Raw genomic sequence first — 27,732 nt, forward strand, 5'->3', positions numbered from 1 at the left:
CTATCATCCAACGTGCTTTGCGGTAATTTCAGTAAACCCATGCAGAAGTGTCAACGATAGATTGGTGAGTTGCTTGAAAAGTAATCCACCTCGAAAAGGAATGAAATCCCAACTGCTAGACATAAGCGACAAATGAGCAACAATTGCACTCAATGGATGTATTGCCACGATGTGAGAAACAAATGCAAAGTGTCGCCAAACTAGCAGCGCAATGCTAGTTTGCAACCACCATAACTTAGCTAGCTCGCTAGGTACGTTAGCTCACTTAGCTTGTTTTGGTTAGCTTGTTAGCATGCTAACTGGTTAGATTTGACAGCAATCAAAGTTTGACATGGACATTTTAGCTAAGGTGCTGTTAGTTGGATAGCAACATACAGTAGCTTGTTAGCTATAGAATCTTTGAGTACCAGGTTATTAGCATCGCTAGTTAACGTTAGCTAGCTAGGTAAAGTTAGCTTAGTTACCGTGTACATTGCTAGCTACTATAGTTGTCAACAGGAAAGACTTCCTACAATTTGACGGTCCTTTTTTTGTTTTGTTATACTGTTAATTAGGTACTATAGCTAACTACTAAAATTGCAAACTTGAGTTATAGTGATTCTAAAGCATAAATACAATGTGGCTCCAGCAAAGACTAAAGTGCCTACCAGGTCTGCTGTCAAGCAGCAGGGCTAGAAGAATGCTCATTGGATTGCTGTTTTTCCTAATCTTCTACTGGTACCTTAGCTCAGACGGCGCTTTGAGGTTGTTCAGTGGCTTAGGCCAGTCGGGCGGGCCAGCTGGGCAATGTCTCCAGACTGAGATCCACAGGTGGAAGTCACTGGTGGACCGGGGCGAGGGAATCTACACTACTCCCCAGGAGAAAGCGGTCACGCCTTTCGTCTCGGGTAACGGCCATTTCCTGGTGGACATTGACTCCAACAGACTGTGGGTGGCCTCGTCCTCCCAGCCCGGCTCTGCCCCAGTTTACCAGACTGAGTACTCACCCATAGTGGGCATCCACGTCCCAGGGAAGCGGGCCGAGGCGCGGGCCACCATGCTCTGGTTCCGCAAAGGAGCTGTCCTGTCCGTCCGCTGTGTCCTCCCAGGGGGAGCCGGCAGCTCCGGATCAGCCCGTGACTGCCTCACCATCCGAGAAGAGTTTATCGCCCACCGCAGCCGGCCCAATGTCTTCCTCCAGAGGATCCACATCAACAACCCCTCTGAGCGGGCCGCCACACTGGAGGTGTCCACCGAATTGCCCTCGTTCGGGAGCAAGTTCTCAGCCAGTATGGAGAAGGTGGAGGACAAGGAGGTAGTGCTGTCGTCGGGCCGCGTGGTTCTGCCGGAGAAGAACCAGATAGTGCTGGTGGTGGTGGCCACCAATAAGCTGGGCAGCCGCATCCAGGTGGCTGCCAAGTCAGAGTTTGCCGAGAATGTGTTGTCGGTGGTGTGGATGTCGGAGCCCATCGAGTCAGCCAAGCTGGAGGAGACCTTCACCAGTCTCCGAGACGGGGCCAAGAAAGAACTGGGAGAGCTGCTGAGGGCAAACGTAGAAGATCTGGTCCAGGACCACCAACAGGCCTGGATGGACCTCTTCATCTCTGGTGAGTGAATACAAAGTCAAGGCTGAGATGCCATGCCTTTTGTGTTGCAGTGCAGAATGATGTTGTGGTATTTAGATAACTCTCACATGCTTTCTCATAGACTGTACATGATGAAACAATTATTGGATGGTATTTGCATGCTACCTAGTTATGATGAATGACTAGGCTAATGAATGATGTAGTTCTAGATCAAATGACTATAGATCTGGGCGATATGGACAAAATTCTATATCGTGGTAAATCAAAGAAGAAAATAAAATAAATTGCGATGCGATACATTTCGATGAATTATTTTGGATGGAGGTGCTAAAGCTGGGTGATATGGGCAAAAAGAGATCACAATAAATGTTACTATTTTGCTCGATAACAAATACAACGCCATTATTTTAAATGGACATTTACAGGGCTCTAGACAATTTTTTTGCCCCCGTGCCAAGACTGAGATAGTAGCCTATGATTTAAAAAAAGTCTGCTTAAAAAAATCTTAAAATAACACAAAGTGTTGATCCCATGTTTTATGGGCTGAAATAAAAGATCTCATAAATGTTCCATATGCACAAAAAGCTTATTTCTCCAAAATGTTGTGCACAAATTTGGTTTACATCCCTGTTAGTGAGCATTTCTCATTTGCCAAGATAATCCATCCACCTGACAAATGTGGCATATCAAGAAGCTGATTAAACAGCATGATCATTACAAAGGTGCACCTTGAGCTGGGGACAATTAAAGGCCACTCTAAAATGTGCAGTTTTGTCACACAACATAATGCCACCGATGTCTCAAGTTTTGAGGGAGCATGCTATTGGCATGCTGACTGCAGGAATGTCCACCAGAGCTGTTGCCTCCAGCGTCGTTTTAGAGAATTTACGTCCAACCGGCCTCACAACCGGTTGGACGCGGCGTGTGGGCGAGCGGTTAGCTTAAGTCAACGTTGTGAACAGAGTACCCCTATGGTGGGGTTATGGTATGGGCAGGCATGAGCTACGGACAATGAACAGAATTGCATTTTATCGATGGCAATTTGAATGCACAGAGATACCGTGACGAGAACCTGAGTCCCATTGTCGTGCCATTCATCTGCCGCATCAACTCATGTTTCAGCATGATAATGAACAGCCCAACGTCACCATGATCTGTACACAATTCCTGGAAGCTGAATATGTCCCAGTTTTTCCAGTTTACTCTCCAGGCATGTCACCCATTGAGCATGTTTGGGATGCTCTGGATCAACGTGTACGACAGCTTGTTCCAGTTCCTCAGAAAATGTGCATATCCATTGAAGAGCAGTGGGAAAACATTCCACAGGCCACTATCAACAGCCAGATCCACTCTGGGAAGAGATGTGTCACAATGCATGAGGTAAATGGTGGTCACACCAGATACCGACAGTTTTTTTCTAATCCACCCCCTACTTTAAAAAAAAAAATCAATCTGTGACCAACAGATGCATATCTGTATTCCTAGACATGTGAAATTCATAGATTAGGGCCTAATTTATGTATATCCATTGACTGATTTCCTTATATGAATTGTAAATCAGTCAAATCTTAGAAATACTTGCATGTTGGGTTTATATTTTTGTTCAGTATATTTCATCTAACATATCCAGGAAATGCATGATTGATATTTTGATGTTCAACCTGTCAAAATAGGATCCAGAATGATCAGATTTATTAAAGGCTCTATAGAGAATTTGGCAACATCTTTGTGCGAATTGGCCTATAGGCTATATTATTCACTACCTGAGGAAGTGGTAACTCAAAACATTTAGCTAGATTGCTAACTCTAAATATTATACAGTTGCTAGATAGCCATGTAAGCTAATTGATTAATATATTATAGGGATGTAACAATTGATCGATACGCATCGGTCCCCGATTCAGATGTGTAAGAAACAAGTGCGTCGTGCACGGACCCCAAACCGATCCAAACGTAGCATGCATTGGTCAAAAAAGTCTATTAAAACTTTACAAATCGCCTGTCCACAATTACATTCTTTCTACCTCATCTTTTGTGACAACTGATGAATCCTCTCCTTTTAGTGTCGAACTGCATGTAACTGTGTTGAATCATTGATCTACAAGTCATTTTGAATGGCAAAAAACCCTGTCAATATCAGTAGCCTAATCAAACTGCTCACTCTGCCCAACTTCGCGAGATGACCAACACGAGGTAGGCGACCTGATCTTACACACCTGCGCGACACCTTAAGCATTGAAATGGTAAAATGGCTTAATTTGATATTAGGCTTTATTAGTTGAGTGACAACCTATGTCATTTCCTAGGTTATTGTTATCTATGTGCTGTTGAAAATTGTATTTTACCGGGTCGGTGGGTTGTGGAGGCCAGGTCATCTGATGCAGCATTCCATCACTCTCCTTCTTGGTAAAATAGCCCTTACACAGCCTGGAGGTATGTTGGGTCATTGTCCTGTTGAAAAACAAATGCTAGTTCCACTAAGTCTAAACCATATGGGTTGGCGTATTGCTTCAGAATGCTGTGGTAGCCATGCTGGTTAATTGTGTCTTGAATTCTAAATAAATCACAGTGTCACCAGCAAAGCACCCCCACACCATAACACCTCCTCTTCCATGCTTTAGGGTTGGAAATACACATGCGGAGATCATCCGTTCACCCACACCACGTCTCACAGAGACACAGCGGTTGGAACCAAAAATCTCAAATTTTCTAATGTCCATTGCTTGTGTTTCTTGGCCCCAAGCAATTCTCTTCCTCTTATTGGTGTCCTTTAGTAGTGTTTTCTTTGCAGCAATTCGACCATGAGGGACTGATTCACAGTCTCCTCTGAACAGTTGATGTTGAGATGTGTCTGTTACTTGAACTCTGTGAAGCATTTATTTCGGCTGCAATTTCTGAGGCTGGTAACTCTAATGAACTTATCCTCTGCAGCAGACGTAACTCTGGGTCTTCCATTCTTGTAGCGGTCCTCATGAGAGCCAGTTTCATCATAGTGCTTGATGGTTTTTGCGACTGAAAAAACCATAATGACTGACCTTTATGTCTTAAAGTAATGATGGACTGTCGTTTCTCTTTGCTTATTTGAGCTGTTCTTGCCATAATATGGACTTGGTCTTTTACCAAATAGGGCTATCTTCTGTATACCCCCCTACCATGTCACAACACAACTGATTGGCTCAAATGCATTAAGAAGGAAAGAAATTCCACAAATTAAATTTTAACAAGGCACGGCTATTAATTGAAATGCATTCCATGTGACTACCTCATGAACCTGGTTGAGAGAATGCCCAGAGTGTGCAAAGGGTGGCTATTTGAAGAATCTCAAATAAAAAATATATTTTGGTTTGTTTAACACTTTTTTGGTTACTATATGATTTCATATGTGTAATTTCATAGTTTTGATGTCTTCACTATTATTCTACAATGTAGAAAATAGTAAAATAAAGAAAAACCCTTGAATAAGTAGGTGTTCCTTACACATGTAAATGTATTATTGAGTTTAAGTATGGTAACATGAATAAGTACATTTCAAGCTAGAATCTAACACCAAAATAAACTTGTGTCTACTGGAGACAGAACTCTCATCTGGCTATACCTGCTGAATGGGGCTTACAATAGATTTAGATTCACCACCAGCAATAGCTTAGGTAGTTTTGCTTGAAATAATATATGGTCATTTTTAGATGTACAGGTTAAAGTTTAAAACGTCATAACAAGGACAAAAGTCACTTTTGCAAGGTGCACTGCATTGCCAAAGAGACGATCACTCTGTAAAAACTTCCAAACGTTCAAAACCATTTTATTTTGAGATGGGGTGGTGAAATCCAAAGTTGTGCTATATATTCATTGCCTATGTCATAGCTAATTTGTAAACAAATATTGATACATTACTAGCTAACACTTAATCTGCAAAATTACAAGTTAATTAGTGGGTAATGGTGATTTCAGAACCAAAGTGCGGGGACAAAAACCATAGGCTACAATCTGATAGTGTTAGTGGGGTGGTAGATGCCTAGACTCCCTTAAGGGGCCTACATAGTACATACATTATTTACACCCATGCACAAACATGTACACACTTCAGCTCAGAGAGGTCCAGCTCATGAGCTCTATCAGCAGATTTTAATTTATAATGGAAAATGAATGTGTTTATGCAACAAATGGTAGTGCATCGAACCGAATTGCACCGATTCGTTCGCTAATCAAACTGAATCGTTTAAACTAAAACATATTGTTCCTGTGTCAGAACGGAGCCCATTTATCTAGATGGTGCGTACCGAATCATCTAGAAAAGGAAAAGTTCACATCCTGAATATATCAGGAAGTCTAGGCTGATGTCCTAGAAAAACTTTCCAGCGCTAGGCCTAGGCTACTTGGCTCTGCTCATCGGGCGCATCAAATAGCACTCTATTGGTCACATATACGTGATTAGCAGATGTTATTGCGGGTGTAGCGAAATGCTTGTGCTTCTAGCTCCGACAGTGTAGTAATATCTAACAAATTACACATGTACCCAATACACACATCTAAGTAGGAATTAATTAAGACTATATACATATGGACGAGCGACGTCAGAGCGGAATGGACTAGGATACAGAAGAATAGTATAGAATACAGTATATACATAATGAGTAATGCAAGATATGTAAACATTATTAAATAAATGAGATACCGTAGTATAGATAACAGTATATACATATGAGATGTGTAATGCCAGATATGTAAACGTTATTAAAGGGACTAGTCTTCCATTCCTTAAAGTGGCCATTGATTTCTAGTCTATGCCTATAGGCAGCAGCCTCCAAAGTAGAGGTCGGCCGATTAATCGGAATGGGCGATTTAATTAGGACCAATTTCAAGTTTTCATAACAATCAGTAATCGGTATTTTTGGTCACCGATTTGCCAATGTTTTTATTATTATTTATTTATTTATTTTGTTTTTTAAATATATTTTATTTTTTAAATGTTTTTTTTAACCTTTATTTAACTAGGCAAGTCAGTTAAACAACACATTCTTATTTTCAATGACGGCCTAGGAACGGGGGGTTAACTGCCTTGTTCAGGGGCAGAACGACAGATTTTTACCTTGTCAGCTTGGGGATGCAACCTTACGTTAACTAGCCCAACGCTCTAACCACCTGCTTTACGTTGCCAAGGTAAGTTGCTAGCTAGCATTAAACTTATCTTATAAAAAAACAATCAATCAATCATAAACACTAGTTAACTACACATGGTTGATGATATTACTAGTTTATCTAGCCTGTCCTGCTTTGCATATAATCGATGTGGTGCGCATTCGCGAAAATGGACTGTCTTTGCTCCGACGTGTACCTAACCATAAACATCAATGCCTTTCTTAAAATCAATACACAGAAGTATATATTTTTAAACCTGCATATTTAGCTAAAAGAAATCCAGGTTAGCAGGCAATATTAACCAGGTGAAATTGTGTCAGTTCTCTTGCGTTCGTTGCACGCAGAATCAGGGTATACAGAATCTGTCTCGTTGCGAACTAATTTGCCAGAATTTTACGGAACTATGAAATAACATTGTAGGTTGTGCGATGTGACAGGAATATTTAGACTTATGGATGCCACCCGTTAGATAAAATACGGAACGGTTCCGTATGTCACTGAAAGAATAATGTTTTCGAGATGATAGTTTCCAGATTTGACCATATTAATGACCTAAGGTTTATTATATTATAGTTAAGTCTATGATTTGATATTTGATAGAGCAGTCTGACTGAGCAGTGGTAGGCAGCAGCAGGCTCGTAATAGTCAAAGGTATATGGTTTAGAGAGAAATAGTCCGCGTCATAATTCCTGTAATAACTTGCGGCTGAACTTGAAAGGGGTTCCTTCGTTATTTTACCGTTCATGTCTTCCATAGAGAATGTCTTGATCTACTTCAAATAAGGTCTGTGTTTTGTGCTTAAACCGCCTCGGCGTTTTGATACCCGTGTAAATCTCACTAGGTAACATTTGTCAACATATTTTCATAAATCCACTCTACAAACAAAAATGATCTTCGCTTATATTGATCAGAGTTATATCCTATGGCTATCTACACAGTTATAAAATTGGCAAGGTGGTGTAAGCCTAAACCAAACACAGACCTTATTTTAAGTTAATCTAAAAATATCCTATGGAATAAATGAAGGAACCGCTTTTCAGATTTTGCTAGGTGTCATGGGAATTATGACTCGCACTTTGGTAGTCAATTCTTACCATGCCCATTATTAAAATAGGATTTCCTGCATATAGAAATTACAGTTTTTGTTTTCAGCATTCATCACAGGTAACTTAAACTCTATTTTTATTATTCAAACAGTTGAGAGTATTTGTCTCCTAAGCAGACTCTTCAGTGTCGTTGTCACTTCAGAGCTGTGTGTGTGTGTGTGTGTGTGTGTGTGTGTGTGTGTGTGTGTGTGTGTGTGTGTGTGTGTGTGTGTGTGTGTGTGTGTATACATATTTAAAAAAGCATAATAATAATAATTGGCCGATTAATAGCGGCCTTTTTGGGCCTCCAATAATCAGTATTGGCGTTGAAAAATCATAATCGGTCGACCTCTACTCCAAAGTGCTCGTGATGGCTGTTTAACAGTCTGATGGCCTTGAGATAGAAGCTGTTTTTCCGTCTCTAGGTCCCAGCTTTGATGCACCTGTACTGACCTCGCCATCTAGATGATAGCAGGGTGAACAGGCAGTGGCTCGGGTGGTTGATGTCCTTGATGATCTTTTTGGCTTTCCTGTGACATCGGGTGCTGTAGGTGTCCTGGAGGGCAGGTAGTTTGTCCCCGGTAATGCGTTGGGCAGACCGCACCACCCTCTGGAGAGCCTTGCTGTTGTGGGATGTGCAGTCGCCGTTGCAGGTGGTGATACAGCCCGACAGGATGCTTTCAATTGTGCATCTGTGAAAGTTTGAGGGTATTAGGTGACAAGCCACATTTCTTTAGCCTCCTGAGGTTGAAGAGGCTCTGTAGCGCCGCCTTCACCACACTGTCTGTGTGGGTGGTCAATTTCAGTTTGTCAGTGATGTGTACGCCAAGGAACTTGAGGCTTTCCACCTTCTCCACTGTAGATAGGGGTTGTGCAACCCCCCCATCTACAGTTTCCTGAAGTCCACGATCATCTTCTTTGTTTTGTTCACATTGAGTGAGATGTTGTTTTCCAGGCACCACACTCCCAGAGCCCACACCTCCTCCCTGTAGGCTGTCTCGCATCATTGGCAATCAAGCCTACTACTGTTGTGTCATCTGCGAACTTGATGATTGGGTTGGAGGCGTGCTTGGCCACGCCGTCATGGGTGAACAGGGAGTACAGGAGGGGACTGAGCTCGCACCCTTATGGGGCCCCAGTGTTGAGGATCAGCGGAGTGGAGGTGATGTTTTCTACCTTCACCACCTGGGGGCAGCCCATCAGGAAGTCCAGGACCCAGTTGCACAGGCCGGGGTTCAGACCCAGGGCCTTGAGCTTAATGATGAGCTTGGAGGGTACTGTGGTGTTGAATTCTGAGCTGTAGTCAATAAACAGCATTCTTACATAGGTATTCCTCGTGTCCAGATGGGATAGGGCAGTGTGCAGAGTGATGACGATTGCATCGTCTATGGATCTATTGGGGCGGTAAGCAAATTGAAGTGGGTCTAGGGTGGCCGGTAATGTGGAGGTGGTATGATCCTTGACTAGTCTCTCAAAGCACTTCATGATGACAGAGGTGAGTGCTACAGGGCGATAGTCATTAAGTTCAGTTACCTTTGCCTTCTTGGGTACTGGAACAATGGTGGCCATCTTGAAGCATGTGGTGACAGCAGACTGGGATAGCGAGAGACTGAATATGCCTGTTAACACACCAGCCAGCTGGTCTGCGCATGCTCTGAGGATACGGCTAGGAATGCCATCTGGGCCGGCATCGTTGCGAGGGTTAACATGTTTAAATGTTTTACTCACGTCGGCCACGAAGAAGGAGAGCCCACAGTCCTTGGTTGCGGGCCACGTCGGTGCACTGTGTGCCACCGAAGAATGTGTTTAGCCTGTCCGGTCTCGGCGACTTGGCTGGTTTTCCTTTTGTAGTCCATTATTGTCTGTAGTCCCTATCACATACGTCTCATGTCCGAGCCGTTGATTTGCGACTCCACTTTATCTCTATACTGACGTTTAGCTTGTTTGATTGCCTTGCGGAGTGAATAACAACGCTGTTTATATTCTGCCATATTACCAGTCGCCTTGCCATGGTTAAATGCGGTGCTTCGCGCTTTCAGTTTCGCACGAATGCTACCATCTATCCACGGTTTTTGGTTAGGGTAGGTTTTACAGTTTCTGGTTAGGGTGGGTACAACATCTCCAATACACTTCCTTGTAAACTCAGTCACCGTACTACTCGTACTACCCGTATGCGTCTAGATTATTTTCGCAAGCTACCCGGAACATATCCCAGTCCACGTGATCAAAACAATCCTGAAGCGTGGATTCCGATTGGTCAGACCAGCGTTGAATAGTACAAAGCACGGGAACTTCCTGTTTGAGTTTCTGCTTATAGGACTGGCGGAGCAAGATGGAGTTGTCGTCAGATTTGCCAAAAGGAGGGCGGGAAGGGCCTTGTAAGCATTCCGGAAGTTTGAATAGCAATGGTTGAGAGTCTTAGTAGCGCGAGTGGTACAGTCAATATGTTGATAGAACTTTGGCAGCCTAGTCCTCAGATTTGCTTTGTTAAAATCCCCAGCTACAATAAATGCAGCCTCAGGATATGTGGTTTCCAGTTTGCATAAAGTCCAGTGAAGTTCTTTGAGGGCCGTCAAGGTTTCGGCTTGAGGTGGGATGTAAACGGCCGTGGCGAGAATTGTCTTGGGAGATAAAATGGTCAGCATTTAATTGTGAGGTATTCTAGGTCGGGTGAACAAAAGGACTTGAGTTCCTGTATGTTCTTAGAATTACACCATGAGTCGTTAATCATGAAACCACCTTCTGCTACCCGGAGAGATATTTATTCCTGTCTGTGTGATGTACTGAGAATTCTGCTGGCTTTACCGACTCCGACAGAGTGTCCCAGGGGAGCCATGTTTCCGTGAAACAAAGTATGTTACAGGCCCCCATGTCTCTCTGGAAAGAAATCCTTGCATCAAAACCATACTAACTACAGCCTACTCCGGTTGTAAAGTGGTGCCATGAACTCCATATTAAGAGGTGAGAAATGCATTCTATACTCATTACTCTTTTTTCCGTAGTAGCATTTTGAGCAAAGGTCATATGCTTGTGCTTCTCCTCCGTGCACACAATGGGGAGAGGGAGTGGGAGTGGCTCGCTCACACAGCAGCTAACAGCTAAACGGGGACAGGCAGACACTTTCATAGCAGTAATCATCATCATTTGTAGGCTATTACTGTTGACCAAATAATGTTTTTAGAACAATCTACAGGAGCGTTGTGTAGCAAAATCACAGAACATTACCAACGCAAAATGCAATGTAAGAGGAAGGCAATGTCGGTTTCTATAATTTTCGTTTTATTGTCCCAGCTCTACTGTTCGTCTTTCTTTTAACTGGGTTATTTGTATGACTTGTTCTGGCAGACCACGTGGAGATGCACCTGTTTTATAATGGTTGCAGAGATTGTGGTGCCTACTTTTGTGCGGCTTGGTGCCTTAGTACAAGGATTGATAGTCTGGTAGGCCATCAGTCAGGGGCTCAGGTATTTCTCTTAGCCCTAGCTATTGTAGCATGTCTAGAGGGAATGTGCAACTAGCTTTAGATGTTTGTTGGAGTAGCCTAAATCTACAGGATGAGAGAGGATGTCCTTTTATGTTCAACCTGCGGGAGTTGTGCAAAAATTGCTCTCGTTGTCCTGCAACGTCACATAGTTTAGTTTCACATTTTTACAGTGGGGAGTGAGAGTCAGCAGCCGACAGCAAAACAGGAACCGGCAGATACTTTCATAGCAGGAATCAACATAATGCATAGGCTATAACTTTTTTTATTTGTCTTGCGTTGTTGGTGGTAGGTGCACTTGATTCAGAAGCCCTTCGCGCCGGGTAGGCAAAGTGTTCCCATTTTGAACCATTTCATTTGTCAGAAGGGATAAACGCCGCCGACCAGGAGAGCTGTGGCTAAATCAAGGGTGTCTCCCCCACTGGCCAATCAGATAACTCAAATCACTGTGCCTACGGCTTCCACAACCCTACAGGCACAGCAAAGTTTGATACTAGCCTATGTGAGATTTCATAACTTTAAAAAAAAAACATGACCAGAGAGAGAGACTGTAAAAGAATACAGCAAAGAGCTGATATTTTATGAGTGAGTTTATGTTTAAGTTTTTATTCAGCACTGCCGCTCGCTCTCTCCCTCCCTCCGCTGAGACTGACCATCAGATGCAGGTACCCATCAGTCCTGCAAAATAAAAAAGCTAATTATTTCCATTTATGCTGTGATAATGTATTAGGCCTACTGCCCAAACCTCATCCCTACAGAACTGTTTTATTCAGTTAATGTAGCATTGGCCTACATTCCTTAAGTCATGTTTAAAGAAAAATTCTGAGTGGTAGATCTTTTCTTGCTTTTTGACTGCTAAAGTGATCTTGACTCAAAGATTGGTGACTTCTGAGCTACAGGAACGTTGTGTACCAAAAATCACCCAAAAATTCAGACGTAAGCAAACTGCTTCGGTAATAAGAAGGCAATCTCTGTTAGCTTTTGCAGAGGCAGCAGCTATTCTTCCTAGGGTCCACAAAAAAAGAAAACACCGAACATGACAAGTAATCTGATACCGGTAACTGGATTTATTGACAAGATACCATGGCGGGAAATTCAAAACTGCAAGAATCTAATAATTTCAATTTCTCAAACAATCAACTATTTTTCACCATTTGAAAGATAAACATCTCCTAAATCCAACCACATTGTCCGATTTCAAAGAGGCTTTACGGCGAAAGCACAAAGTTAGGTTATGTTAGGAGAGTACATTGAAAATAGCTGTGTGTAATGTTTTGTCAATTCAAAGACAGGCGTCACCTAAAGCAGAAAACCAGCTAAAATTATGCGCTAACCTTTGAGAATCTTCATCAGATGACACTCCTAGGACATTATGTTATACAATACATGCATTTTTTGTTCCATCAAGTTCATATTTATATCCAAAAACAGCATTTTACAGTGGCGGTGAAATTCAGATTTTTTTTTCCCTCAAATGCTTCCGGCGAATCAGCGTTACAATTTACAAAATTACTATTCGAAAACATTGGTAAATTATAATATTGTCATTCAAAGAATTATAGATTAACATCTCGTAAATGCTACCGCATTGCCAGATTTCAAAATAACTTTACTGGGAAATCACACTTTGCAATAAACGGGGTGCTATGCTAAGAACAATAGGCTAGGATATACAGGTTAGCACCATCTTGTAACCATCTAATATCAATAATACTATTGTAAATAATCCCTTACCTTTGATTATCTTCATCAGAAGGCACTTCCAGGAATCCCAGGTCCACAACAAATGTGGTTTCTTTCTTCATAATTTCTGTCCAAATAACTCCATGTTGTTCCATGTCGTTAGCGCTTCGGTAGGCTACTCAAAAGTAGGGTGGGGGGGTGAAAGTCACGACGAAAAGTAAAAAAAAAAATCTATTTACGTTCATTCAAACATGTCAAACGTTGTTTAGCATCAATCTTTAGGGCCATTTTTAACGTGAAACATCAGTAATATTTCAACCCGACCTCTCCTGTGTCTTGAAAAACGTTTTGAAAAATGTCTCGCCTCACATGAACGCGCATGTTCGCGCAATAATGAAGTGACGTCAACTTCTCTAACTTGTCATCCTGTCTCTGTTCATCATAGACGCTTCAAACAACTTTATAAAGATCGTTGACATCTAGTGGAAGCCGTAGGAAGTGCGAAATGAATCCTTTGTCACTGTGTGATCTATTAGCAATGACTCGAAAATAGTACAGCCACAAAATTCTCATTTCCTGCTTTCAGGTTTTTGCCTGCCATATGAGTTTTGTTATACTTACAGACACCATTCAAACAGTTTTAGAAAATTCAGAGTGTTTTCTATCCAAATCTGTTAATAATATGCATATCCTAGCTTCTGAGTTGGTGTAGGAGGCAGTTAAAAATGGGCACATATTTTTTTCAAAATTCTCAATACTGCCCCCTAGCCCCAACAGGCTAGACAAGGACAGCCACACATTTTAAATACAGCCATATACAAACAATACAACATAAAATAATACAACTACAACAATTATGTGTGTTTGTGTGTGTTTGTTTCTGTGTGTGTGTATCCCCTTCACAGTCCCCGCAGTTCCATGAGATGTTCTGGAATGTCGGTGTCGGTACTTTTCAGTTGATCGTCCCAGCCCTACTATGTTGACTTATTGTTCCCACATCTGCTGTGTGTGTATCTGTCCTGCAGGGGTGGAGATGCGTAAGATCACCGACGCACACACGCCATCCAGCGCCACAGTCAACACCACGCTCTACTACGTCCTCTCGGCCTCGCCGGCTCCCCTGCTGGACCGCCGTCTTGGCACTGAGGAGCGCGCCCGTCTGGAGTCCAGCCTCAACTACGCCGACCACTGCTTCAGCGGGCATGCCACAATGCACGCTGAGAACCTCTGGCCGGAGCGGGTCAGCAGCGTGGCCCAAGTCCTGCAGCTGGTCAACCTGTGGACCCTCACCCTGCAGAAGAGGGGCTGCAAGGTGCTGGTGGCGGCGGGCGCCCATGGCGTTATGCAGGGTGCCGTGCTCAGCTTCGGTGGCCTCTCATTCAACGAAAACCACCTGCAGTTCCAGGCGGACCCAGACGTGCTGCACAACAGCTACGCGCTGCGGGGAATCCACTACAACCAGGACCTGATCAACCTAGCTGTGCTGCTGGACTCCGAGGGCAAACCCTTTCTGCACGTGTCAGTCAAGCCCCAGGAGAAGCCCGTGGCACTGTACGCCTGTGAGGCGGGCTGCCTCAACGAGCCGGTGGAGCTGACGTCGTCGCTGGTGGAGGCCAAGGGCCACGTGTTCCCTGTGATGGTGACGCAGCCCATCACGCCGCTGCTCTACATCTCCACGGACCTGCGCCACCTGCAGGACCTGCGGCACACGCTGCACCTCAAGGCCATCCTGGCGCACGAGGAGCACATGGCCAAGCAGTACCCCGGCCTGCCCTTCCTCTTCTGGTTCAGCGTGGCTTCGCTCATCACCCTGTTCCACCTCTTTCTCTTCAAGCTCATCTACAATGAGTACTGCGGCCCCGGCGCCAAGCCTCTCTTCAGGAGCAAGGTATAAAAACACAATAAACACAACTACTTTGAACTGATGAACAAAAAACTGTCCACAACAAACTGATTTGAATTGATGAACAACAAAACTGTCAGTTGTCCTCTTCTCGATTTGTTTTTTATGTGTGGTGGCGAGAATTCCCTTTTTTTCTTTAATGCTTCTTCGGGTGTCTGTCTGTTTTAGCAGAGATATAGTTTGGATGTGTGTGTGGGATGTTGTCTTTGGAGTGGATTTGCATAATTGCTGTGCACTCCCTCGCCCATTTTCCTGCTCTCCTCTATACAAACCAGAAATTATTTGGTGTGTTGTTGTTTTCTATGTATGAAAGGAATCAGTTTGCGAAGTCATTTGACGACAAATTATCTAATTGGAAAGTAATGCACAATATTTAGTGGGGTCCGAAATTATTGACACCCTTGTTAAAGATAACCCTCGTTAAAGCAATAATCACTGTATAAAATAAATAAATCCCAATACTGAGCTATATTGTATGCTCAACAAAATTGGGAGGTTGTATTATTTTTTATATTAATACAGTTGCTCAGAGATTTTGTTTCACAAGTCATACTTTTTTTTCCTCTCAAAATGAGTCGAAAATTATTGACTTCCCTAAAGATTCTTATAAATAAAGTAGTCAAACGTTTAGAATTTGGTCCCATATTCCGAGCACGCAATGACTACATCAAGCTTGTGAATCTACAAACTTTTTGAATGCATTTGAAGTTAATTTTTTGGTTGTGCTGCAGATTATTTTGTGCCCAATAGAATATGAATGGTAAATAACGTATTGTCATTTTGGAGTCACTATTATAAATAAGAATATAATGTTTCTGAACACTTCTACATTCATGTGGATGATTACGGATAATCCTGATTTGAATCGTGAAGTTACAGAGATCATACCCCCCAAGACATGCTAACCTCTCACCATTACCAATAACTGGAGGTTAGCATGTTTGGGGTATGATCTTTAACCCTCTAACTTTCTCACTCAACATTATTCACGATTCATTCAGGAGTATCCGTAATCATGGTAGCATCCACATTAATGTAGAAGTGTTTAGAAACATATTCTATTCTTATTTACAATAAAAGTCACTCCAAAATGACACAATACATCATTTATTATTCATTTCTGTTGAAAACAATCTGAAACGCAACCAAAACGAACTGCAAATGCGTCCAACAAGTTTGTAGAGTCACAAGCTTGATGTAATCATTGCCTGCTAGGAATATGGGACCAAATACTAAACTTTTGACTACTTATTTATTATTTCTATGAATAATTAGGGGTGTCAGTCATTTTGACCCCACCTTTTTGAGACGAAAAACAATTGTACTTATTTGCTCAAAGAAAGAGAAGTTGCATTAGTATAATATAATTTCACCCCCCCCAAAAAAAAATGTTTTGCATACAATATAACTCAGTATTTGAATTATTTATTTTATACAGTCATTATTGCTCATCTTTATCAAGGATGTCAACAATTTCGATCCCCACTATATTTTGCAATGACTAGCCTTTTAAGCCTATGTATGAGATATGTACATTTGATTAGAAAACTTCTATGTCATTGAATGCAGCAGTATAAGGAGTCCTCATTTAAGATGGCGGACCACAAGATCCCAGTTCTGTTACTGAACATTTAACTATATGCACTAGCGTTGTCATAATACTAGTATCGCGTTAAGGAAAAAACAAAACATGAAGCGGACTTCATTTCTCGAGAATAACTGTCCTAATGTTGAAAAAACACAATAAGTAGGTTTTTCAAGGACCCTAGTTTCATCTTTTTCATGTTTTCGTTTTTGCCATGGATCTGGTATCGTAGTATCGCGATACTGGTGTTGTGACAACCCTAACATGCATCGATAATATAGTCTTACTTGTTTCCTGATGCAAGTTGTTTTAGTCCATCGATTTCAGAAACCGTGCAAGCAACCTCCTTTTGTTGTACCTTATCAGAGAGGATGAGGCGAAGTGAGTGGGTTTACTCCACCCAAAATCTGTCCACGTCAAGCAGATCATTATTTATTAATCAAGTGGAGTTTTTGTATGAGGGCTAATGAGTGTCGAATTTAGTCTAGTAAGGTTTCGTAATGCTTAGGTTGTTACAGGTGTACTGATATCAATGTGATACACGTGACTTTGAGAAAATACACTTTATATCGGAGTTGTCCCGGTTGAAATTCGAGGCTAGCATAGAATCTCACTCTCCATTGAATAAAGGCGGTTGACGTCAACACACCACATCAAATCTAAATCAAATTTGATTGGTTACATACACATATTTAGCCGCTGTTATTGCGGGTGTTCAAAAAAATATAAAAATAAGATGTATCCACCAATCCAAAGTCAGGAATAGGCGGGAGCTTGACAGCCTGCCGTTCCGCTCTGTGGACAATGAATCCCATTGTTAGTGGAGACACAAGCATCTCGTCATTATATCCACTATCTTTGACCTTATACATATTTCCAAATGTAGGCTGTAGCTTTTCCTGTCCGTGTGGATGCAAACAAGGTTTCCCCCCAACCTTAAGCCTCTGGTATAGCTAATAATGTGTTTTGTTTAAGCTCAGTTCCCCCTTTGTTCAATCCCTATACTGGTGCCTTCAAGTCTCCTCTCAATCAACAATTGTGCAAATGTGGGTTTTGTATCTTTTCAGTTCTGTTCGCTTCAGTACTATCCTAATTTCTACCACCTCGATTTGACACACGGCATACTAATTTCAGCATGAAATTACTGAGCACAGATCGACCCAAGGTTGAGCTTCTTGTGGTCCGCTATCTTAAATGAGGACTCCTAATACTGGTGCATTCAATGACACAGGAGTTTTCTAACCAAATGTATATGTCTCATATTAGACTACAGGCCTAAAATGCTAGTCATTTCAAAATATACAGTGGGTGAAAAAAGTATCTGATCCCCTGCTGATTTTGTATGTTTGCCCACTTACATAGAAATGATCAGTCTATAATTTTAATGGTAGGTTTATATGAACAGTGAGAGACAGAATAACAACAAAAAAACAAAAATGTTATAAAATTATTTGCATTTTAATGAGGGAAATACATTTTTGACCCCTCTGCAAAACATGACTTAGTACTTGGTGGCAAAACCCTTGTTGGCAATCACAGAGGTCAGACCTTTCTTGTAGTTGGCCACCAGGTTTGCACACATCTCAGGAGGGATTTTGTCCCACTCCTCTTTGCAGATCTTCTCCAAGCCATTAAGGTTTCGAGGCTGACGTTTGGCAACTCGAACCTTCAGCTCCCTCCACAGATTTTCTATGGGATTAAGGTCTGGAGACTGGCTAGGCCACTCCAGGACCCTAATGTGCTTCTTCTTGAGCCACTCCTTTGTTGCCTTGGCCGTGTGTTTTGGGTCATTGTCATGCTGGAATACCCATCCACGACCCATTTTCAATGCCCTGGCTGAGGGAAGGAGGTTCTCACCCAAGATTTGACAGTACATGGCCCCGTCAAATGATGCGGTGAAGTTGTCCTGTCCCCTTAGCAGAAAAACACCCCCAAAGCATAATGTTTCCACCTCCATGTTTGATGGTGGAGATGGTGTTCTTGGGGTCATAGGCAGCATTCCTCCTCCTCCAAACACGTCGAGTTGAGTTGATGTCAAAGAGCTCCATTTTGTTCTCATCTGACCACAACACTTTCACCAGTTGTCCTCTGAGTCATTCAGATGTTCATTGGCAAACTTCAGACGGGCATTTATATGTATTCTTGAGCAGGGGGACCTTGCGGGCACTGCAGGATTTCAGTCCTTCATGGCATAGTGTGTTACCAATTGTTTTCTTGGTGACTATGGTCCCAGCTGCCTTGATATCATTGACAAGATCCTCCGTGTAGTTCTGGGCTGATTCCTCACCGTTCTCTTGATCATTGCAACTCCACAAGGTGAGATCTTGCATGGAGCCCCAGGCTGAGGGATATTGACAGTTCTTTTGTGTTTCTTCCATTTGCGAATAATCGCACCAAATGTTGTCACCTCACCAAGCTGATTGGCGATGGTCTTGTAGCCCATTCCAGCCTTGTGTAGGTCTACAATCTTGTCCCTGACATCCTTGGAGAGCTCTTTGGTCTTGGCCATGGTGGAGAGTTTGGAATCTGATTGATTGATTGCTTCTGTGGACAGGTGTCTTTTATACAGGTAACAAGCTGCGGTTAGGAGCACTCCCTTAAAGAGTGTGCTCCTAATCTCAGCTCGCTACCTGTATAAAAGACACATGGGAGCCAGAAATCTTTCTGATTGAGAGGGGGTCAAATACTTATTTCCCTCATTATAATGCAAGTCAATTTATAACATTTTTGACATGCGTTTTTCTGGATATTTGTGTTATTCTGTCTCTCACTGTTCATATAAACCTACCACTAAAAATTATAGACTGATCATTTCTTTGTAAGTGGGCAAACATACAAAATCAGCAGGGGATCAAATACTTTTTCCCCCAACTGTAGTGGGGTCTGAAATTCTAGGCTTTGTCTCAAAATGAGAAAGAAAATATGCCCATCAGGCATTTAGCCAAAGAGAGACACCAAAACTGGAAAAAGCTAACGGGTTAACCTCTCTGGTAGCGTCCCACCTTGACAACAGCCAGTGAAAATGCAGGGCGCCAAATCCAAAAAATAGAAATCGCATTATTAAAATTCCTCAAACATAGAAGTATTATACACCATTTTAAAGATAAACTTGTTGTTAATCCAACCACAGTGTCCGATTTCAAAAAGGCTTTACGGCGAAAGCACACCGCGATTATGTTAGGTCAGCGCCTAGCCACAGAAAACCATACAGCCATTTTCCAGCCAAGGAGAGGGCTCATAAAAGTCAGAAATAGCGATTAAATTAATCACTAACCTTTGATGATCTTCATCAGATGGCACTCACAGGACTTCATGTTACACAATAAATGTTTGTTTTGTTCAATAATGTCCCTCTTTATGTCCAAAAACCTCAGTTGAAATTGGCGCGTTATGTTCAGTAATCATTCTCAAACAAACATCCGGTGAAATTTCAGAGAGCCACATCAAATTACAGAAATACTCATCATAAACATTGATGAAAGTTACAAGTGTTATACATAGGATTAAAGATAAACGTCTTGTTAATCCAACCGCTGTGTCAGATTTCAAAAAGGCTTTACGGCTAAAGCACACAATGCGATTATGTTAGGTCAGCGCCTAGCCACAGAAAACCATACAGCCATTTTCCAACCAAGGAGAGGTGTCACAAAAGTCAGAAATAGCGTTAAAATGAATCACTTACCTTTGATCTTCATATGGTGGTACTCCCAGGACTCCATGTTACACAAATGTTCGTTTTGTTCGATAATGTCCCTCTTTATGTCCAAAAACCTCAGTTTTGTTGGTGCGTTTAGTTAAGTAATCCAAAGGCACAAAGCATGCTCTCAACATCCAGACAAAAAGTCAAAAAAGTACAATAAAAGTTAGTAGAAACATGTCAAACAATGTTTAAAATCCAGCCTCAGGTTGTTTTTGTCATAAATAATCAATAATATTTCAACCGGACAAAAGCTTCGTCAATAGAAAAGGAGAAACAAGAAAGGCGCGCTCCCGATCATGCGCTGGCTTCATGTCTGGAAATTTCCACTGTCCACTCATTGAAAGTGCTGTATCTCCCTCATTTTTCAGAGTAAACGCCTGAAACAATGCCTAAAGACTGGCCACATGTAGAAGAAGCCATAGAGATCGTGAACTGGGTCCTAAGTCTTTGTATGGTGGATAGGCTTTCGATGGAAAAACAGCCTTTCAAAATAATAGTACTTCCTGGGTGGATGTTCCTCACGTTTTCGCCTGCCATATCAGTTCTGTTATAGTCACAGACATTATTTTAACAGTTTTGGAAACTTTAGTGTTTTCTATCCAAATCTACCACTTATATGCATATCCTAGCTTCTGGGCCTGAGTAGCAGGCAGTTTAATTTGGGCACGCTTTTCATCCAAAATTCCGAATGCTGCCCCCTACCCTAGTGAAGTTAAACGAGATGGTACTAGTCTGGGAATTTTCCAAAAGCTTCTTGATACTCATCTATCTACAGTATTTGTTGCAAAATTTGATGTGTGTTTGAAATAATGGGCACTACGAAGGATGGACATTTCCACTGTAAGTGGTTGTGCTTTGATTAACTATGACTGCGCGCCGCCAACTAATCCCTTTTCGCCGTGTGGCATCGTTTTGGTTTGTCTGTATTTTGTGGATGGTGTTTTCTATTGATTCACTCTGATTAAATTGACAGGAGGACTTGGTCTCTCTTTTGATATCCAATCTAACAATAAGCTTGCTGTTTACTCATACCTATGTGTGTTTTGGCACTCATCCTATCCCCAACTGACTTCTAGCTCCTAGGCACGTGTAGAGATTTCGATGACAGTTCCAGTAGCTCCACATTGTCTTCTGACAGGCCAGGTGGAATTTCTGCCATATTTCTTACACCTTTCCAATCCTCTCAGATCACCACATTTGCCCTGGGGTTAGAAGCTTAACCTTGGGTCGATTGGGGTAAATCCATATGAATTCAATCACTTTTTGACAGCATCCTTTTTGATTTAAACAAAACTTTGCATATATGTTTGCCCATGGCAGGGCTGGCGTTATGGGCGTTATACCTCCTCACCCGTCCAAATTCAATATTGAAATATTGATAATTTATCTGACCGAGATGCGCTCAGACAGAAAGACGCATCAATCTCAGTTAAAGCATCCGGGCGAGTGAAACAGTGCCCCTCTGTCTCAGTATGTGTAGCCCATGTCTCTGATGCTGTCTGGACCAAAAGAGTATGGCATGTCATACTCTTTTGGTCCAGACAGCATCAGATATATGGGCTACACATACTGAGATAGAGGGGTGCTGTTTCACTCGCTCAGATGCTTTCTCCAGTGATGTAGTTTCAGCAGAGAGGGAGGCAAAGCGAGAGGGCTCACTCTTGCCAAAATCTGTCCAATGCGATTCTATGGGAATAATATGCAGACCTAAGCTTGTCGCCTGCCTTCTCACCTTTGGGACAAAGACTCCCATTGTTAGGGCGGAGATATGAGCATCTCATCATTATATACAGATCACTGATTTCAGCCTCTTGCGAATTTGAAAGGAAAGTTGGCGGGTGCATAGGGCACTGTTAGGATGCTGGATTGCCCTAAAGTAAAGTGATGTTTCGCCAAAATTATATAATTATTCCTGTCTAAAAAAAATATTTTAAAATACTTCACCAAGGAGCTTGACTTAGCCACAGAGGATCATAAGCTTATTTATTTCAAATCACAAGTGTGTTTGGGAAGCCATGGATTTGGGTAAGGTGCATGGCAATAGGTCTAGTTGATTGCATTGCGGCTGTCGGTGAAAAGTGTCTGAAATGTGTGAAGATAATGTGTCTTCAGTATAATTTAAAATGTTGCATCATGAAGAAGGGGAGAGGGGTGTGGCGAAGATAGGGTGCGTCTCCAGAATGCATGCATCAGTAGGAAAGTGCACATTTAGCCGCCAAAGTGTAACGATGTGTCCATATGGTAGAGGCTAGTGCTCTAGCCATAGTAGAGTTTGAACTTTTTAGATTTTTATCATTTTACTTCATATTTGTATGATTCTAAATGACTTAAATGTAAATTGAGGGAGGGAGGGAGGGAGGGAGGGGGGCATTGTTCCTGTGTAATGTCTGAGTGTGTGCATCACACATGTGAACACCTGCTGTAGACAAAGGTATAAGGAAATTAAACTGTTCCACGAAAATGTGCACATATTAATTACTGGCATGTAGATCGGTAGAAATTGTAGGATAAATTGTAAGCTTCCTCAAACTTGAAACTCCTGAGCTGCATATGGTCTTTACTATTACACCCATTTAAAACATGCGTGCAAGCGCATGCACACACAAGAGGTCCTGGGAAGAAATGGGCGTGCCTATGGAAATCAAATGCCCGTCCAACTGATTCATTCTGGCCCATGGAAAAATGGTCAGAAAGTGACTTTTTGGACCTGAATGCCAAAACATTCAGGAGATAGAGGTGCTCAAAGTTGACCATATCATGAGACATCCATGTCTTCATCACTGGATAATATAAACAGTTCAGTTTGATATCATTTAAAACCTTACAAACAGGGTTTTTAAACTTGTAATTTCTTGAAAATCATGTTTTTAATAAAAAAATATATTTTATTTACATTTAACGTAAATTATCTGAAAACGCATAAACACACATTTCTCATTCGGATAGGTTGTAGCTTAGACCCGACTTTACATCATCTGGGGTTTTTGTGTCGTTCCCGCCATCTGTTGAGACACAACATGCTCTTGAATACAGGGTGGGTGTCATTTCAATCATATAAATCAAATTTATAGAATGGACCTATCCCTTCAGACCACTGCGATTTAGCTGGTACACCACTGAAATGTAAATGTACATTTTAACCACAAAGATGTCTGCTAGTCTACCCACCATCGAGCATCAACTTAAATGGTCATGTCTATTCTATTATCTATATTTCTATGATTTCAATTGGTTTTCTATGGAGGATTGACTGTGTAATTTAAAACAGATATTCCCATTCAAGTCAAGATTCTCTGATGTGTAGACCTCCAACCATTTTTGTGGTGCCATTTAAAAGTTGATATTTTAATTATATTCCCATTTTAGTACATTTATCAGCCCAAGCATGACACCCACTGTGTATTCAAGAGCATGTTGTGTCTCAACCGATGGCGGAAACAACACAAAAACCTCAGATGTCAAATGGGCTCTAAGCTACAACCTATGCAAATAGGACAAAAATCTGAGTTTGCACGTTATTGGATAATTGACTTTTAAGGTTAAATTATTATTTTTTTATTCAAAATGTTCTTAAATAAATTATGAAACAGTTTGACAACCTATTTGTACATTTTTAAATTACATAAATCTCAACCATTTATCTTTTCCAGTGATAATGACATGGATGTTTTATGGTATGCGAAATCAGTCAACTTTGAGCACCTTAATCTCTTGAATGTTTTGGCATTCATGTCCGAATGGTCACTCTCTGATCACTTCTACAATGGGCTAATATGTATGGAAAGGGGTGCTATCAAAAAGTGATTTAATTCAAATGGATTTGTCTTGCATCTCCTGTTTCCTCTTCCTGTTTATAACCCTCCCCTTTAACCTCACCAGGTGATGAAGCCAAGTGAGGAAATGGAAGCTTAGAAAGCAGCCATGACATCACAGGTGCAGAGTAGCAGCCAGCGAATTACATTGCCATAAAGTGTGTTACTGTTCATGTCATCTGATTGCGATCATTATTTGACAATGATATTTGTGTTGAGATGGTCAACATGTTGATTTGACTTTCGACATGTTGGCGCTGAATTCAGAGAAAAAAGCTCACATTGCCTGATGACTTCTTTCATTGGCAAGGCTAGTGAAAGTCTGTCATTCTTTACAATGCTTCCATTCATTTTGGCAGGACGACCCGTCGGTTTGAATGAATACCATCATCATACACTATGGGTGAAAGATGCCAACCGATTGGTTGTCACTCACTGGCAAAACTCCAAATGGAGGTTCAGGTCTCAAAGGTTGAAGTATGAGCATGATTGAAAGGTATCGTCTTATTTTCTTTAACATTATTGGTCCTGTTGGTAAATGTTAATATCCATCCTTGCTTTCTTACTTGGAAGTCTAACATGGTCTAAAATGATTGTGTTGGTAAAGGCAAGGATTCCACTATCTCGCTTTCACCAATGTTGTTGTTACAGGGAGTGGGGGGGATGGATTTTCAAATGATTTAAACAGGTACATTTCCTATACCCCTCTAGTCTATTTTCTGCAAAGCTTAATATAGTAAAAATTAAGTATAAAAAATATCTGAGGATCAACTTGTGCCGAGCAAGTGTCAATTTATTCTTAAGACCCATTGATATCAAACCGATACTAAATTAGCAGGTCCGTCCGGCAGTGTGCATTGGGTCTTAATTTCCTAGTGGAAAAAGTCAGTCTTATTGGTGAATTGCTCTGAGTCTGCCACTCAATGCACTTCTTCAAGACCTCTACTTCTGAACACCAAATATTGCTAAGGTGACCAAAATATATTCACTACCTGATATTTTCCTGTCCCTTTAAGGGAGATATAGAAGTAGAATCCTAGAATAGGGATAATATTTATATGGTTCTAGTCACTGCTTTGTGCTGTTTCTACCATATAGAATTCTGGAATATGTGAGTTTTCCCTTCCCTGTTTTTCATGACATCATGACTGAAATGATTGGCACCCTTCATAAAGATCAGCAAAAAATACTATAAAATAAATACATATTCTGAGCTATATTGTATTTGCATTTTTTGTTGTTGAAATTATATTTTATACTAATATAATTTCTCTGAATTTGTAGTTTTTTTTAACAAGTAATACAAAATATATAAAATAATTTTTGGCACCTCTGTTTTCACTACCCTGGCACCCTTCCCTTGTGAGGATAACATCACTGAGCCTTTTTAGGTACTGGGTTATTTTCTGCTTATCACATCCTCCTTTCGATACCAAACACACCATTGGTGTGTGGCCAAAGAGCTCTATTTGCATGTCATCTGAACATAGCACTGGTTCCAATCCAAGACAGTGCCAATGCCGTTTAACAATCTCCAGGCGTTTACATTTATTGAATGACATGAAAATAGAGCTCTTTGGTCACGCACACCAGCGGTGGGTTTGGTGTCAAAAGAAGGCTGTGATGAGCAGAAAATAACCTCATACCTACTGTAAAATACGGTGGTGGATCTTTGTTATGGGCTATTTTGCTTCCACTAGTTAGGGCCAACGGCATCATGAACTTTACCCAGTATCCACAAAGAAATGTTTAATTGAACACAAAAATGTTTTATTGCAATGGCCATCGCAGTCACTGAACCCCATTGAAAACCTGTGGTATGAATTGAAGAGGGCAGTCCATAAGAGTAGACAAAGGATATCAAGCTCTAGACTCTATTATGCAAATTAACCTACCATGATTGAGTGAATTTATGTGCTTAATGTTGTTTTAAATACTCCAAAATTACTAGATAAACTGAGTCTACCAATCTGATTTGTTGTGAATTGTTTTCTTGAGTTCATATGTATTTTTCATCTTTGTTCATATAGAATTTTTAAGGGCTTTTTTGAATCTGTTATTTTGATTGTAAATGACTACTGAGTGTGCCTTTTTTTTAAATAATTTATTCTGATTACACCTACAGTTTGGTTGGATTGTACTTGAATATGATGATGTGATTTGAGAGAAAATAAAAATCTGTATGTTATTGTAAATTGATTTGGATAAAATACAAATGTATACATAGACTTTGAATTATGATGTAAATTTGTTCAATTAAAGTATGCTGTCAGAGAAATTGTTAAACTATTTTGTCAAATCTATGAAGTTCTACTTGTATTCAACAGTGATTGACTTGGGCCGGAGCTGTTCGGAACGCTGTACCGGCACTTCTAGTTTTGGGGGAATTGCGTACCAGCTCCTCTATTAAAAACAAGGTAGCCAATCGCTGGCCCAGATTCACACACCGAGGCAAAAAAAAAGTCTGATCAAAGCTGAATGAATAGCAAAGGAGAGTGTCATTCATTTCCTCATTCCGCTTTGTTCCGGTTTATGTGCCGCTAGTATGTGAATCTGTGAAAGACAGTATGTTGTTCGAGATTGCGCAGATTGAAAATGTGCCAGACTGAATGACATGATGCGCTGTTCCAAGTTGTCAAATGAGGGTTTTTAAGGTCATGGAAATGAGTTAAATAATTGTTTTTAATGTAATTCATGAAAGCACACTTTTAAATATAAACTACATATCAGGCATTATCGGAATGACCCTTAGGTGTATGTATGTCGTGCTGTTTGTGTGAGTGGTCCGTTGCCCGAGTAGAGGGAGCGCGACATACAGCAGCAGGTGTAAAATAATGACAGACAGACCTAACTAGATCACCAATTCAAAACGTAATTGTAGCCGTTATCTCGCTAGTTAATTATAGCGAACTAAGTATTCATTTAATTGTTGCCTTTCCACCGACACTGTAGAGCCTAAATAAATATGCACCGTTGGAAAGCTGGGATTCCCCTCTATTAAATAGTAGTTATGTAATTGCGACAACGTTAAAAATTATAAGAATAGAGTAACTGACAAATAACTTGCTGTGCATAGATCTCCCCTGAAACATATGTAAGAACATGTCTAGTTAGTTAGCTTGACTTGAAGCAGTGGCTTGTATTCATGGATGCCAGGGGAAGCCAGGCATCCTCATTTTTTTTTTTTGATCAAATAATATAGCTTTCGTCTCTGTTTTCATAATTTTCCTTCAATTCGCAAGCAGCTGAATGTATCTCACAGGAGAAACGCTTCGAACACACCGACTGAGTTATGCATCACTGCTGCATAACATTTTGCGCAGCTAGGCAACTATACTGATGCTGGTATCTTTTGCAGATGGTCGCATGCGGTTGGACACATGGAGAGACTCATTTTCGCAGTATCCTCAAAACCGTGTCTTTTTGACACAACTGCTGACAGCTTACAGGGACATAAACACTAAAAATGCTGCTTGGAGACAAGTGTCCACGATAGTAGGATTGCCAGGTCAGTTTCGTAGTGAGCTTGTGCTAGATGTGGCTAGCTAACCTTGCTTGCTAACCTAGCCAATGAGGTGTGTGTGTGTGTGTGTGTGTGTGTGTGTGTGTGTGAAAGAAATAGTCATATAAATTATGCTAGTTCCTACCCCTGATAACTTTACCAAATAATCATGTTTGGAAGAGTGTGAGTGTGTATGTCAGATAAATAGAAATGGTAGATACTACTGTACCCCTGATAATTTGGTCAGATAACCGTGTGTGTGTGTACAGTAGGTGACATG

The 27,732-nt window shown here is 41.2% G+C and overlaps 1 protein-coding gene across 3 annotated transcripts; it reads left to right on the plus strand.

Annotated features, from left to right (window-relative positions):
* On the plus strand, positions 1-26,684 carry kiaa2013 (KIAA2013 ortholog). Of its 3 annotated transcripts, none has more exons than XM_029724473.1 (3): positions 1-1,586; positions 13,976-14,838; positions 26,278-26,684. In XM_029724473.1, exons 1-3 carry the CDS (start codon positions 617-619, stop codon positions 26,278-26,280), a joined length of 1,836 nt encoding a protein of 611 aa, XP_029580333.1. In that variant the 5' UTR covers positions 1-616; the 3' UTR covers positions 26,281-26,684. The 3 variants fall into 3 exon arrangements, with proteins under 3 accessions (XP_029580333.1, XP_029580331.1, XP_029580332.1); XM_029724471.1 differs by lacking the exon at positions 26,278-26,684 and adding an exon at positions 24,018-26,228; XM_029724472.1 differs by lacking the exon at positions 26,278-26,684 and adding an exon at positions 24,310-26,228.
* Positions 26,685-27,732: the final 1,048 nt, after the last annotated feature.

Source organism: Salmo trutta, chromosome 30 (assembly GCF_901001165.1).
Source record: "Salmo trutta chromosome 30, fSalTru1.1, whole genome shotgun sequence".
NCBI lineage: Eukaryota > Metazoa > Chordata > Actinopteri > Salmoniformes > Salmonidae > Salmo > Salmo trutta.

What these genes read in the sequence shown, in the direction of transcription:
- kiaa2013 (XM_029724471.1), top strand. Translation starts at nt 617, where the DNA reads ATGTGGCTCCAGCAAAGACTAAAGTGCCTACCAGGTCTGCTGTCAAGC. An exon ending in GATGGACCTCTTCATCTCTG is followed by an intron (nt 1,587 to 13,975) that starts GTGAGTGAATAC and finishes TCTGTCCTGCAG; the next exon opens with GGGTGGAGATGCGTAAGATC. An exon ending in AGCCTCTCTTCAGGAGCAAG is followed by an intron (nt 14,839 to 24,017) that starts GTATAAAAACAC and finishes TAACCTCACCAG; the next exon opens with GTGATGAAGCCAAGTGAGGA.